The sequence below is a fragment of the Molothrus aeneus genome, chromosome 16, assembly GCF_037042795.1.
Source record: "Molothrus aeneus isolate 106 chromosome 16, BPBGC_Maene_1.0, whole genome shotgun sequence".
Taxonomy (NCBI): Eukaryota; Metazoa; Chordata; class Aves; order Passeriformes; family Icteridae; genus Molothrus; species Molothrus aeneus.
The window spans coordinates 2573874-2588466 of NC_089661.1; the positions used below are offsets into that span (position 1 = coordinate 2573874).

Sequence of the window (14593 nt, forward strand, 5' to 3'; positions counted from 1 at the left end):
GGGTCAGACGGGATGGGTTTTAAGGTCCCGTCCAACCCAAACCATGCGTGATTGCTAAGAATTCAGATTCATGCCCAAGATCAGCACAATCTCACTGCTCCCTTCACAAGACTTTCCAGACTTGGGCAGCTCCAGCCCCTGAGAGTGCCCAGATTGGGCACCGATGTCCTGGAAGGACATGGAGCCCAGGTACAGATCTCCAGAGTTCTGCTCTGGTGTCCTCTGGAAATGTTCTTCTCTCAGAAGGCGCTGGCTGCCATCGCGTCTGGTTCCTTGAGCCTCTGCACTGGAGGCTCCGTGTTCCCCGGGGCGGGCATTCCCTTCCCGCCTGAAGCCGAGCTTTGGGAAACCCCGGGCGGCCGTGGCGGCTCGGCCGGCACACGGGGAAAGGCTCGGGACGGAGCGGGCAGCGGGGGACGGGTCCGGAGCCCTCAGGGGGGCCAAGCCCGCCGCCACCTCAGCCCTGTCACCACCTCAGCCCCGCCGCCATCATCCCGGGCCCCTTCACAGCCCGCGGGGCCGCCATTGGCCACCGTTGGCCGTCACGTGACCGCGCCTCAGCGGCCGCGGAGCCGCCGAGCGGAGCCGAGCGCCGGTGAGGGACCGGGACGGGGACACGGCGGGGCTGGATCGGGGACAGCTCCGGGACCGGGACACGGCGGGGCTGGATCGGACACAGCTGAGAGACCGGGACACGGCGGGGCTGGATCGGGGACAGCTCAGGGACCGGGACGGGGACAGCTGCGGGAGCGGGACGAGGACACGGCGGGACCGGGACACGGCGGCGCTGAGACCGGGGACATCACAGGGTTGGGACGGGACCCTCGGTGGGACCAGGACCGGACACCCTCACCTGGGCGTCCCCGACTTTCCCTCCCCGGCCCCCCCAGCCCCGCGGGTCCGCAGCGGTTCCGGGGCTCTGCTGCATCCCCGCAGAGCCAGCCCCTGCTCGGTCGGGTGAATCCCGGCCCGTCTGACCGGCCCTGTCTTCCCCCCGGAGCAGATCCCCTGAAAGCAGCTGGAGATGATCTCCCACATGGATCAGAAGGAGGAACTGTGGTTCTCCCACCTCTGCGCCTACCGAGGGAAGTCCGAGAGCAGCCCTTGTGCAGGTAAGGGGATGGTACAGCCGTACAGTCACTGAGGTTGGGAAAAACTCACTAAGATCGTGGAGTCTGAGCGTTAACCCAGCACATCTGTGAACCTGTTGGTAAGAAAAACTGCTCCAGGATTCCCATACGCTACCAGCATGCATAGGATTGGTGATACCAGGATGGACCACTGTCCTCCCACTGGTCCCTAGCAGCAGCCAGTGCTGGGTCCCACAGAAGGCACAGGCAGTGCCTGGTGTGTTCCTGGATGCTCTCCCAGGCCCTGGCACTCTGTGACTTCAGAAACTACTGAAGCAGACATGCAATGTCTCAGTATCTCACAGCTCTCTCTGTATTTTCTTGCTGTGTGAAGTTGTGCATGTTTTAGCATCCATGACAGCTTGCAGCCAGTAGTTCCACAGCCTATTCAGCTGCTTTCTGAGTTGCTGCCTTCTTTAGTTTGCTTTGAAGCTGCCTTCTAATAGCTCACTTCATGTCAGTTGTTCTTAACTCAGAGCAGATGGTGCAGGAGGGATCCCCACCCACTCCATGGGCCACTTGTGGTTTCATAGTCCTCTGCAATACCCCTGTCAGCTGCACCCTTTATCCCCAATGCAGAAGCTGTTCTGTGCCTTTTATTATTCATGTCATGCTCTGTATCTCCCTCAGCTCTACTGGAATTTCTCTTAAATGGAGGATCCATCCCTGCCCTTGCACACAGTCAGGTTGTGGGGTTTGAGCTGCAAGGGCACAATTACATTTTCTTTATTCTCTGTTTTTCCCTGAAAATCATTAACATTTGATGAGCTGTTTTGTCTGCCTGGGAGCTGCAGTTTTTGTCCACCTGCTCCAAGGGGCTATTCCAGAATGATGTCAAGAACATCCTAGGCCCATCCATGGAGGCGCCCTCTATAGCAGCTCCTGGTACAGAGGCTGTTCCCCTCTGCACTTCTTTGTTTACCTGCAGTGCATGTCCTCTGTCATTCCCCTGTCACCTGGTTGGGCAGCATCACCAGGCCCTGACACAGTTCATAGTCAGCCTTTGTGTCTGAATAGCAGAATCATAAACACCTCCCTTTGCCTTCCTCCCCACCTCATGAAGGTCATTCATCCCACAGCAGCTGAGTTTCCTTACCAGGTTTGGTGAAGGATTAATGTCTTTGAGAATGCCTTTGGACTCCAGAGCTTCCTTCTGCTAGAATTGGTGCCATCTCTGAAGAACTCAAGGTGGATTCTCTTGAGAAAGAGATCCAAGGGTACATTTAAGGTGATAGTTAGGTTTTTTCCCAATGTCTGCACTTACTCTGCTTGCCTGGAGCTTGGCTCAGATCGTAGCACTGGCACTCTTGGGTGCATCAGAGGCTTGAGATCAACCCAAATTGCATGGGCTGAGGAAGAACCACACTCTCCCTTGCTTGCTTATTAATTTTTTTGCCAGTTCAGCCTTATACTTCCAATATGAATTCCTGAGCATTGTGAACTTATTCTCCTCTCACCTAAAACACTTCCAGTGAGGTCCTGTCATTGTGATTTTGATCAAACCCTTTACAGGCACCATCAAACATCAAACCCTTTACAGTTGCTCCACAGAGCAACTTCCCAAGCTCCACTGTCTGCTCAGTAAGTTTGACCCACAGGGCAAGGGCACCAGGCTGGGCTGCCAGCAATGTCCTTATCCTGTCTCTGGATGTCCCTCTTCTCTTTTCCTCCAGATCCCACCTGGATGGAGTAGCTGCAGACACATGGCTGTCAAAGTTCCACTTTCTGTTGCTCTCATGGAACAATTTGAAGGAAAACTATATCAAGTGTCAATGCCACACCAAGCTACTGTAAAAGGCATCTCAGGAGTCACTGTGAAATCACATTGTGGTGTTTTCTTACACTGCCCAGAAAGAGGAAGATCAGATGTGATCTTAGATCATCTGGGCTGTAATTCTGGACTCTCCTTTCTTAGTTCTGCAGTGCCTCTCCTGCTCCAAGACAGCACTTTCTCATCCCAGTTCTGTGTGCTCTCCCATGCATCCATGGGAGCACAAAGTTGCCTTTCTTCTGCCTCTGTCTGGCATAAGCCATGTTTGAGGTGTCTGATTTCATTCCTTAGGGCCTCTGCAGCACCAGCAGCAGCAGATCAGGGATGCTGCCTTTGTTCTGCTGAGTAGGACAGTTCTTTGTGGCACTTCCATGACTCTCAATTCAGCTTTTAATAACTTTTCAGACATCCTAGAAGAGCAGCCATCCTTCCCATTCAAGCACTGAACTTTTACCTCTACTATGCCAATAATTTCAGTGGATTCAGGTTCTGTCAGAGCACACAGGGCTGTTCCTAGGATTTGTTCCTGTGAACACACTGAGAAATCCACTGTGTAGTTTGAAGGGAAGTATCAGACCTTTCTGTAAGAGTCAATCTGGTGAATCTTTAGAATTTGATCCCTCTTGATTTCCCCTCTTTAAAGTTTCCTGTCTGTGACTTCTATCTAGATTCTCATTTTATTGCAGCTGAAGATGGGATTGTGAGCAAAAAAGAGAATAATCCCCACCAAGGCATCCCTGGGCCAGCAGAGCTGGAGGTTTCACTCTCGGGTCTCTCCAAGGAGAACAATTCCCAGAGTCCTGTACAGGACCCAGTCATCCCATGGAGCTCAGGAAGGGTTCAGAGGCCTCTGGAGAAGAGGCAAAGCCGAGTGATGCTGCGTGGGAAAAGTTTCAGGAAGCTGCCAGATGTCATCCAGCAGAGAAATTCCTCTGTGGGGAGGCCGATGATATGTGGGGACTGCGGGAAGAGCTTCCGTGTGAGTTCCAACCTCGTCCAGCACCGGAGGATCCACACTGGAGAGAAACCCTTCCTGTGCACCGAGTGTGGGGAGCGTTTCCGGCAGCTCTCCCATCTGACCCAGCACCAGAGGATGCACTCGGGGCAGAGACCCTGCGAGTGCTCCGAGTGCGGCAACAAGAGCTTCAGCGTCAGCTCCAAGCTGCTCCGCCACCAGGGCACGCACAGCGGGGATCAGCCCTTCGGGTGTGCCGAGTGCGGGAAGAGCTTCAGCCAGAGCTCCGAGCTCACCTAGCACCAGCGGCTGCACACCGGGGAGAAGCCGTACAAGTGCTCCGAGTGCGCGAAGAGCTTCACCGTGAGTTCGGCTCTCATCCAGCACCACCGCCTCCACACGGGCGAGCGCCCGTTCGGGTGCTCCGAGTGCGGGAAGAGCTTCACGGTGAGCTCCCACCTCATCCAGCACCGCCGCTTCCACACCGGGGAGCGCCCCTTCGAGTGCACCGAGCGCGGGAAGAGCTTCCTGTGGCGGCCGGCCCTGCTGCGGCACCGGCGGGTGCACAGCGGGGAGCGGCCGTACGCCTGTACCGACTGCGGGCACAGCTTCAGGCAGACCCCCCACCTCAGCCAGCACCGCCGCACCCACAACGGGGACCGGCCCCACCGCTGTACCGACTGCGGGAGGGGCTTCGCCGTGAGCTCCGCGCTCCTGCGGCACCGGCACCTCCACAGCGCCGGGCAGCCCTAGGCTCGGATCCCCCCGGTCCCGGTGTCTCCGTTCGCTCCACTGACTGCCTGCTCACGGAGCGGAAGGCTCTTTGTTTGATGAGAACGAGTCCTAAAGGAGAGAAATGCAAATGGGGGAGAGCCAGTGCGAGGAGCTCCTCTCTGGAGAGGAGCGGGGACACGGCAGGGGCAGTCGGTGGTGTTCGGAGGGAAAGCTCTTGGGAGAGAAAGGACGTGCTTTGAAAAGGCTGGAATGTGCTTCGTGTATTTCAGAGGAAGGTAAATGACTCTGTGGCAATTAATAGACTGAAGCACACGGACCATCTTAGAGCCTGCAACACTCGCTCAAGAAAAGCTCCTGATGTGTGTTCAGAGGCGCTGAGCTCCCTCACGCAGCCCAAAGAAGCCCAAGGCCTGGTGCCCTGGGCCCCGTGCGCTGGCTATCCGTGTGTCCCCGCGGCCCTGCAGGGGCTGTGGGACGGCAGCTGCGCTGGGTGCCGTTGCTGCAGCCGCCAATAAAGCCGCCGGTACCGCAGCGCTGCCGCCACGTTCCCTTCTTGGCCGCCCTTTCCGGTTGCCGGGACGCGGCGCCACTTGCGCATGCGCGGATTTGCTCTCCAGCCCCCCTTCAGGGGCGGGGCCTTGGGCGGGGCCGTCCAGGTGAGCGTGGGGGCGGGGTCATGGGCATCACGTGACTCCCCGTCCACCTCCCACCCATCGGCGGCTTCTGCGCGTGCGCAGTTCCTCGCCCCGCCCGCCTCCGGAGCCAGGGGGGTCCTCGCGCGGCGCCTCGGCCGCCTTCGCCAATCGCGGGCGCGTGCCGTGCGCGGCTCCTGATTGGCCGCGCGGAGCCCCCGGGGCCATAAAGCCGGGCCGGCGGCACGGGGCCTTTGTCTGTCCCTGCCGGGAACCGAGGGCGGCGGCGGCAGCAGCAGCGGTGAGTGCGCGGCGCGTCCCCATGGCAACGCGGCCGGGCCCGCGGGCCGGGCCCTTCCCGGGGCTCACACGGCCCCGGGCCGGCCCCTTCCCCCGGGGCTCACTCGGCGGGGCTCTGCCCGCTCCCGGCGGCGGGTGGGCCGGGAAGCCCCCCGGGCCGCCTCAGAGCCGTGCTTCCGCGCCGCTGCCCGCCGGGGCCCGCGGCTGGCGCGGCCGACGTGACCGCCGTGACGCGGCCGGGCCGCTCGGGCCCACAGCTCCCGCCCGCGAACCGTGTGCCCGGGCGGGGCAGGGCCGTCCGCAGCCCTCCCTGCTCCTGCCGTGCGTCCCCAGGAGCGAGCGAGCGCCTGCCCAGCGGCCGGCAGCGTGTGCCAGCCCCGGGCCCTCAGAGCCCCGCCGTGACTCTGCACGGCCGCTCGGGAGCGGGAGCTGGGGGATCGGAGCCCTGCGCTGCCCGTGGCCATGGGGCCGCTTGCCTTTCCTCGGCCCCGCGGCGCTCAGAGAAGCGCCTGGAGAGCGAAGGCCTCCTGCTATTCCTCCTTTTCCATTATTGGCCATTGTCCTGTTCAGGCCTCAGCACCCACACACAGCACTGCAGTGCACATAGCAGCCCCAAGTGCCTGTCACTGGCCCTGCTTGGCTGTCCCGGGCACAGCTGGCAGCCGACATGACCGCTAGGGCAGGCACTGGCTGCCTCTCTGCTCAACAAAGGCTGTTTGGTATAACTGTGTGTGTCTGATACAATGTTTTCTTTCTCTGCCCACATCCAGCCCTGACTTATCCCTTGTCTGTTCCTATAGCCAGAGTGAGAAAATAATGATGGGCTGACACAAGTGCCACCACCACAGGGCAGCACTGGACAAGGTCTTTGAGGTCACCAGGACCTTCCTTTGATCAGTTTGTTGAGGTGCTGAGCTGCTGCTCTAGAAGACAAAAGTAGCATTTTTGTGGGCCTTGCTAGAAGTGTCTGGGACTTGAATTTAGGCTAAATTTAGGCTGTGTCCAGGTGAAATCTTCAATTTACCTGGGATCAGATAATGTGGTAATTCAGTCTATGAGGTTCCATTTCCAGCAGCAGCCAGTGCCAAATCCCTCACCAGAAGGAGATGGAGATGACAATCTCTCCTGCTGGGATTGCCAGGTAACCTCTGGGACGATTCTTCAAGCCTCTAGGCCTGGGGTTCTGAGGTTTGTTTCCACTGCAAGGTCCCACCACACTGAGCTCTGTGTGTGGGGAAATGCCTTGAAGCTGCATGCAAATTCAACAGCAGATATGAACTCTGTACTGCCTGTGAGTTACCAAACTTCTCCCAGAGTGCCCAAGCAAATCTGGGGCTTCCAGTGCTCTTTCCCTGCAGCAGCAGTGTCTTCTTCCTTCAAAAGGCTTGGGATTATTAGGATTTAATGTTTTCCTACCCTGAGAAGAACAGCTGTGCATCTGGGGTGTGCAGCTTGGTGAGGAGACGTGTGTGGGGACAAACTGTACTCATCTAGATGAGGTGGAGGTGTTTTCTCAGGGGGTTTGAACACTGTCATTAGGAAAGAAAGGTTTGGAATGCTGGGGTGTCCTGTACCAAACCTCCTCCCCACTCTCCAGCCCTGCTATCCCAATGGTGGCTGCTGGATTGCTCCAGGCAGGCTCTGTCTGGGCACTGGAAGGTGCCCTGAACATCAGCCAGGTCCTGGATGAGCAGAGCTCCCTGCAGCAAATGAAATGGCATTCCAGCCTCTGCAGAGGAGGTGGCACTGCCTGAGCCTCCCCCTTGGCCTGTGGGACGTGCCCCCTTTCAGAGAAACCAGGGCTGTGACCACAAAGTGGGGCTTGCAGTTGCCAGTTTTTGAGTAAAGGCACCAGTGTGTGGAGGTGTGAGAGCCAGTGAGGGCCTTTCCTGCCAGCTCTCAGTGCCCCAGCACAGGGGAGGATGGGCTTTGTGCTGACTTGTCCTGTTGGGATGTGTCTGTGCTAGAGACTGTATCAGGAGAAAGCTCAGCTTCCACATCTTCCTGCACGAGTTCTGCCCTCACCTGGGGCTACAGGGACTGGTGTAGGCACTGCCATGGAGATGAACTTGTGAGGCTGAACCCTGCAAAACATGCCAGGGGAAACACGGGTCTGACAATGCACCAAGGCCTTCAGTGACTTTGGACATGGTACCCCCTGCTCCCAGCAGCAGCCTGTGCTCCTGGGACAGTGACTCCCCCTGCCCATGAGCTGTGCTTCTGCAGCAGCAGTGACAGGGCTGGGGGGAGGCTGCTGAGACCCCCTGGGTGCCCTGTGTGAACAGGAGAGTGCTCAGGCTGTGCCACTGGAGGCTCTGGTGAGTGTGATGATCTCAGGGCCATCTTTGGGGAACCTTGAGCCATGGCTGCTGTTAACCACTGATTTTGAGGCCTGGCCTGGTGTGTTCCTTTGGGCTGGATTTGCTGTCAGCCTTCAGGCCTCTCCCAAGGGATGAGTGTGGCTCAGGTGCTCTGTAGCTCTGCTCTCAGCAGTGCCTGTTTCAGGCATGTGGAGACAGCACACCTCCCCTCCAGGACTCTGGCTTTCTGGGAATATAAGATAAATTGGAACTAGTTTGTCTACTTTCATTTTGGAATCTGCATCTCCTGGGAAGGTCCTGGGCTGCCATGAGCAGGGCAGGCAGGGTGTCACAGAGCTGGTGACATTGGCAGGTGACAAGTGCACTGTTCCTCCTGTGCCCAGGCTCCTGGCTGAGCTCAGCTGGCTCATTTGCCTTTGTGCTTTGTTTCCCCTGCCCACAGTGGGCATTTCCCACTCTGAGGCTGGGTGAGGAGTGAGGGTGGGTCCCTGGCTTGAGCTGCCTGGTGAGCGATCACACACACAGCACCTGGGCTGGTTTCTGGCCTGACCTTTATCCTGGGCAGGGGAGGGGTGGTGACACTGGGGCTGCCATCCTTTGTGACCCTGAATGACTTCTGTCCCAGCCCTGGGCTCCTGGCATCCCAAAACAATCCACTTGGTCAGCCTTCCCCTGGGGAAGCCTCTCTCCCAGGAAAGGATTCTGTGATTACAGGGGAGCCTTGGGCTGCACCTGAGGATGGGCTCCTGGTTGGAGTGTGAAGGGCACTGAGAAACAGGGCTGTGAAACAGGGCTGAAGGCTTTGTTGGCCTCTTTCACAATCCTTTCCTTGGTGTTCTTGTCCAAGTCCAGAGCATTCATTCTTGCTCTGTAAAGCTGCTTGAACTGCTGTGAAACAGGGCTTAGAAATCTGGGGTGAGGAACTGGAGAGCAATTAATTTCTAAGTGGTGTGCTCGTGTGAGCTGCTGTGCCAGTGCTGAGCAGCTGCTTGTTGGCTCTGCCAGTCCCCTGCTGGGGCTGAGCAGGGAATCCATGGGTGCAGCCCAGCAAGGGGGGCTGAACTGAAGTGGGGAGCACGAGGATGGTTCCCTTGGTGGGTGTTTTCTCATCAGCTCCTTGCTCCTCTCCAAGGCTGCCTGGAAGCTGCTGGTGCTGTTGCTCTGCACAAAGCTGATTACAGCTCCATTTTATAAATGAGGGGCCTGGATTTCTGTGCCCAGCCAATGTAATCCAGGTGTGTTGTGTTCCTGCTCCTGGGTAAAGCTTGTGCATCCTGTTACATCCAAGGAGATTTTATTTCCTTTTGCAAATGAGGAGGAGGAACCCAGTTACTTATGGGATTTGAAGTGAATTCTGCCAGGCAGGGGAGGAGGCTGTGAGTGGGAGCAGGAGCTGTCTGCAGCTCACTCTGCTTGGAGAGTGGCCCAGGAAAGGCAGAGCAGTGAAATCTGCCCCTGCTTTGGAAGTTCCTCTTCCCCTATTTCTGTCACAGGGAATGTTCTTGTTTCCCCTGGGAGCTGCCTGACTTCAGAGCTCAGCTGGCCTAATTCACCACTGCTTTCTCCAGGGAAGCTTTGTACTTGCACATGAGGCTTGTTCTTCCTCTTGAGTGAAGGAGAGGGGCTTCCCTTTCCAGTTACTCTGCTCAGTGTGACACTGGGGGAAATGTTTGGTAGCACCAGGGGAAGGCAGCCTGCTCACAGGTCCAGTGCAGACTGCCACCACAGAGCTCTCATCTTCAGCCAGGAGCCATCCTGAAGGGGGAAATGGAGTGCAGGCTGCTGTGTTCAATGCTTTGTGAACTGGGTGTCAGTGCTGAGGTTCACCTGAACTGAACAGGCAAATCTGCATCCTTGGAAGTGCCTGGTGGGAGGTGGAAACAGCCAGAGGCTGCTGCTCACTGCCCTGCCTGGTAGGGCTGCTCAGAGAACTCCTGGTTGGACTGTTCAGCATTTCACACCCATCCCTTTGCTAAGGCAGCTTCCCCTGACAGCCCCTCTCTGCTTTTGCTTTTCAGACTGATCCCAGCAGTGGCCACAATGCCATCAGCCCAGGAGAGCCCAGAGGGGGGAGAGGAAGACATTTTGCACTATGAGGAAATAGAAGATGATGCTGTCAGGTGAGTTCTGACACACAATGGCACAGGCACAGCCTTGGGCAAGGCAAGAGATCTTCCAGGTAAAGGAGTGATCCTCTCATCTGAAGAAGTGGGGGACCCCAATAGGTGATTAATTAAATACATGTGCTATGAAATCTTTAATCAAACTGTACTGTAAGGGTGGAAGGGATGGGAAAGAGGGACCTGGCAGGGCTGACAACAAACACTTGACTGTGAAAGTCACATTTCAGAAACACTCTTGACTATTTGGCAGCTGTGTTTGTGTCTTCCTGGCCAAGGGGAGCCTGTGTTTCCATGGCTTGCTGGGCAGGCTTCTTGTTTTGAAAACTGACTCTAGAGGTGAACTCTGCTCTGGTGAGCTCTTGCCTTTGCAGAATACCCAGGCCTAGGCAAGGACATTTTCTAGGAGGTTACTTTAAAAAACAAATTCACACACATGTTCTAAAAGCCAAGGCTTCAGACTTGGAAAACAGGAAGGGTGACTAGGGTGCTTTCTAGAAGATTTAGACAGGCTGGTTGATTTCTTTGACTTGACAGGCTCAGCTTCATGAGAAGTGAGTGTTTGCTGGCTCTGCTGGCACACTCAGTGGGTCTGGAGTGTTCACAGCCTCTCTCAGAGCTAACATGAGTGTGCTAGCTGGGGCAAAGTAGTGATAAAACTGTGGGGTGCACTTTGGCAAGATTTGAGTGTGTGTTGATACTGTACCAGTGTCCTGATGCTGTACCTGAAGGTGGCTGGAGCCAGAGGGGCCTGGGCTCTCCTCCCAGGCAACCACTGACAGAATGAGAGGACACAGCCTTGAGCTGCACCAGGGGAAGTTTGAGGTGGACATCAGGAAAAAAATTCTTCACTGAAAGAATGATTGGGCACTGGAATTGTCTGCCCAGGGAGGTGCTGGGGTCTCTGTCCCTGGATGTGTTTAAGAACAGCCTGGACGTGGCACTCGGTGCTGTGGTTCAGGTGATGAGGAGGTGTTAGGTCATAGGTTGGACTTGATGATCTCAAAGGTCTTTTTCAGCCCAGTTCATTCTGTGATTCTGTGTCCAGGTAGGTGCAGTGCCTGGGGCCTAAAATCATAGATTTTAATGTTTTGGGTCTTTTTTAAAACAAGACACCATGTCGAAAATTGAAAAACCAGTGTAATGCAGGAGAAATAAACTTTTTAAGGGTGTTTTTTGCCCTGCTTTGCCATTCAGCTCTCATCTCTTCACCAACAGTTGATATCCAAGTTGGGAAAGCTGGGGGACCTACCTGAGCCTTTTTTGTTCTCCAGCAGAAGGTACCAGCAAGGCCCCCATGCCCTTTAGCCTGCCCTGATGCTCCCCATAAGCTCAAGGCTTCCTTGTGTGGTGGTGTTGGGCTCACATGGATGAGAAGCAGAAGTTAAGGTGCAGGGATCAGCAGGTCCTTGGCAGTTGCTTCAGCATCCTGGGCCAGAGCTCCTGGTAACCCCCCTGGAGGGGCAGCTGTGGTTGGCACAGGGGCTGCTGCCGCCCTGCTGCTTCCTCCAGCAGCTGCCAGCTCAGCCTGAGGGGCGGCCTGGGGGTCCCACCTTGTACCTTCTCCAAACTGGGATGGTGGATGGTGGGGGATCCCTCCAGACACAGCAGGGACAAGCTGTGTGAGGCTGTGGGGTGGAAGGAGCTCTGTGTTTGCCTGCAGCCCCATGGACCTTTCGGAGCTGCTGAAGGAGGGGACGAAGGAATCGCACGACCGCGCCGAGAACACTCAGTTTGTCAAGGACTTCCTCAAGGGCCGCATCAAGAAGGAGCTCTTCAAGGTGGGTGTGGCTCTGCTCCCCAGCTCTTTGGTGCAGACTCCAAGGCAGAGCCCCACAGCCCTGGGGGTGCTGTGGTGGTGGTGGGCAGAGCAGAGCAGAGCCTTGGCTCCTTCAAGCAGTGCCTGCCTGGTACAGGCTCTCCAGGCTGCTTCTGTGCCAGGCCTGGGGTTTGCTCTTGAGATGAGTTGTGCCCATCTAGTGAGCAGCTTCTCACATGAGCTGTGTTCTGTCTGTAGCTGGCCACCGTGGCCCTTTACTTCACCTACTCTGCTCTGGAAGAGGAGATGGATCACAACAAGGACAATCCCCTCTTTGCTCCTCTGTATTTCCCTGTGGAGCTCCACCGGAGAGAAGCTTTGGCCAAAGACCTCAAATATTTTTATGGGGAAGACTGGAAAGAAAAGATCCAGTGTTCAGAGGCAACTCAGCAGTATGTGGACAGAATCCATCATGTGGGACAACACGAGCCAGAGCTGCTGGTGGCTCATGCTTACACACGCTACATGGGGGACCTCTCAGGTGGCCAGGTGCTGAAGAAGGTAGCCCAGAGGGCCCTGAAGTTGCCCAGTACTGAGGAAGGGATCCAGTTCTACGTGTTTGACAACATTTCCAACGCACAGCAGTTCAAGCAGCTTTACAGAGCAAGAATGAATGCTCTGGACTTGGACAAGAACACCAAGGAAAGGATTGTGGAAGAGGCCAACAAAGCCTTCAGATTTAACATGCAGGTACTAAACAAAGCCCTTGATCTGTATGTGTAGGTGCTGCAGCTTTTAGGTCTGGCCCAGGTTAATTCAGTCACACCACTCACCCAGTCAGTGTGAGTGAGACCACCACAGCCCCTCCTTGAGGGGTTGGGGTTCTAGCTGAACTAGTTTTCTCTAGCTTCAGGCAGGAATTCCTCCCATGCTCCACCGCCACAGCCAAATGCTTTGATTAAGGCAAAATTAATGATTTGAAGATTCCCACAAGCTGTGTGGCTGTGAATCAGTGAGGGGAGCAGAGCTCTTGTGCCAAGACAGCCTCAAACAGTTTGAGTGTGCTGCACCACCCTGGTTACAATTCATCTCCTGTCTCAGGTCTGACTTGTTGCCCATGGTCAGAAATGTCTGGAGCTTCCTGTCCCTCCCATAGCATTTGCCTCTCATCAAACCTGACTGAGCTGCTGCTTGCCCCAGGGGATGAACACAGATTTAGCTACTGGATGGAAGTTTTAATCTTGTGCTTGTAGCAGGTCAGTGTGATTTAAACTGGCCAGAAACATGGTGAGGTGTGGTTGGCTCCTTTGTCAGGATCCTTATGGAATCCCATGGCAGTGAGAGGCTGCCTGAGCACTGCAGGAGCTGGGATCCTCCAGGGCTCTGCAGCAGGGAGGGGAGAGCCTGTTGCCCCACACTCCCACCCACAGCAGGGTGGTGCTGCCTGGCTCCTGGCTCTGACTGAATGCTCTTGGGATGGGCTGTACCTTCCTGGAGCTGCAGCGTGTGCCAGGTGTCACCCCAGCTGTGCAGTGGATGCCCAAAAAGGCAGCTGGGGACGGGGAAGCAGGAGTGGTGCTTGCCTGCTCCCCAGATGACTGCAGGGATCTGGCTGAGAGCTGCCTGGCTCTGCCTGCTCACGTGCTCACTGTGGCCACTTGCAGGTGTTTGATGAGCTGGACAAGGTGGGCAGGTCGCTGGGAGAAGAAGCCCAAGATGGAGGCGTTCCAGTCCACGATGGAAAGGGAGACATCCGCAAGTGCCCGTACTATGCAGACAAACTGGGTAGGTGGTGCCAACGTGGGGGCTGCCGTGGCTGTGTGGCACAGAGGGACAGTGCTAACGGTGCTTTCTGTGTCCTGCAGGCACAGCAAGCCCCAGCTGCCCCTTCCATGCTGCTGTGGGCCTGGCCAGGCAGCCCCTGGTGCAGCTGGTGCTGGCAGCCTGCATGGCCGTGGCAGCGGGAGCTGCAGCCTGGTACATCCTGTGACGGGCACAGGCAGGTGTGGCTCTGCCTGGGGGCAAGGGCAGAGATGTGCCCTGCCTGCTTTCCGACCCTTCCCTTGCTGCTGGTGAGTTGGCTGCAGAGTGGAGTAAGGAAATAAACAGGAATCCTGTGGGACTGTCCAAGCCTCCTTGCACACCTCTTTAGCTGAATATTGCACAGGACTCGTCAGTGCCAGGGGGTGAGGACTCCACTGCAGCACTGCCCTGCCCAGGCTGGGCTTTTTAAGGCTAGAGATGTCCTGTCCTGGCAAAGGCTTCACATGCTTGGCTTTTCATCTCCATCCCTGAAGCAGTGTCTGGAGGGGGTTTCCTGCCCTGGGTTGCATCTGCAGAATGTGTCATCAGCCTTTCAAACAACGAGCACTTGTTTTCCTACCCTGAGAAGCTGAGGCTGTGCCATGGGGCTGTTAGCTCAGAGAAGTGTCCTGTTTGGTGCAATGTCTGAGGAACCAAGTCTGACTCCTGTTGGAAGGAGCTCCCTGGGGATGGGGGCAGGACCATGGTGGGGTATGGAGGTGACAAATCTGTACTGTGCAACTTCGGGGTTGAGGGTTGGTTGTTGGTTATTTCTCCTGAAGCCTTGACTGGAATAAAAAGTTGCAATGCCATAGCTGGAGGAAGCCAAAAGCACATCATTGTGAGAATGGAGAGGCTGGGGACTGAGGGGGGCAAAGGGAGTGCAGTCCCACCCTGTTTCACTTGTCTCTGACTCATGCAGTCCCTGAGAAACTCCTGCCCTGGCACCCCAGTGTCCCTGCTATTTTCCCTGGGCTTTCCATGTGGGGAGGATCATTGCCCTGCTGAGGACACAGCCAGGTGCTGGCAGGCCTTGGGGCTTTCCTGTGTGAGGGGGTTCCTGGCAG

At 56.4% G+C, this 14593-nt stretch overlaps 2 protein-coding genes across 2 annotated transcripts; both read left to right on the plus strand.

Moving 5' to 3' along the window:
* Nucleotides 1-496: 496 nt before the first annotated feature.
* On the plus strand, nt 497-5122 carry LOC136563588 (zinc finger protein 22-like). Its single transcript, XM_066561055.1, has 3 exons — nt 497-595; nt 1004-1112; nt 3588-5122. Exons 2-3 carry the CDS (start codon nt 1025-1027, stop codon nt 4154-4156), a joined length of 657 nt encoding a protein of 218 aa, XP_066417152.1. The 5' UTR covers nt 497-595; nt 1004-1024; the 3' UTR covers nt 4157-5122.
* Nucleotides 5123-5350: 228 nt separating this feature from the next.
* HMOX2 (heme oxygenase 2) lies at nt 5351-14340 on the plus strand. Its single transcript, XM_066561262.1, has 6 exons — nt 5351-5524; nt 9863-9964; nt 11628-11745; nt 11982-12473; nt 13388-13508; nt 13589-14340. Exons 2-6 carry the CDS (start codon nt 9885-9887, stop codon nt 13711-13713), a joined length of 936 nt encoding a protein of 311 aa, XP_066417359.1. The 5' UTR covers nt 5351-5524; nt 9863-9884; the 3' UTR covers nt 13714-14340.
* Nucleotides 14341-14593: the final 253 nt, after the last annotated feature.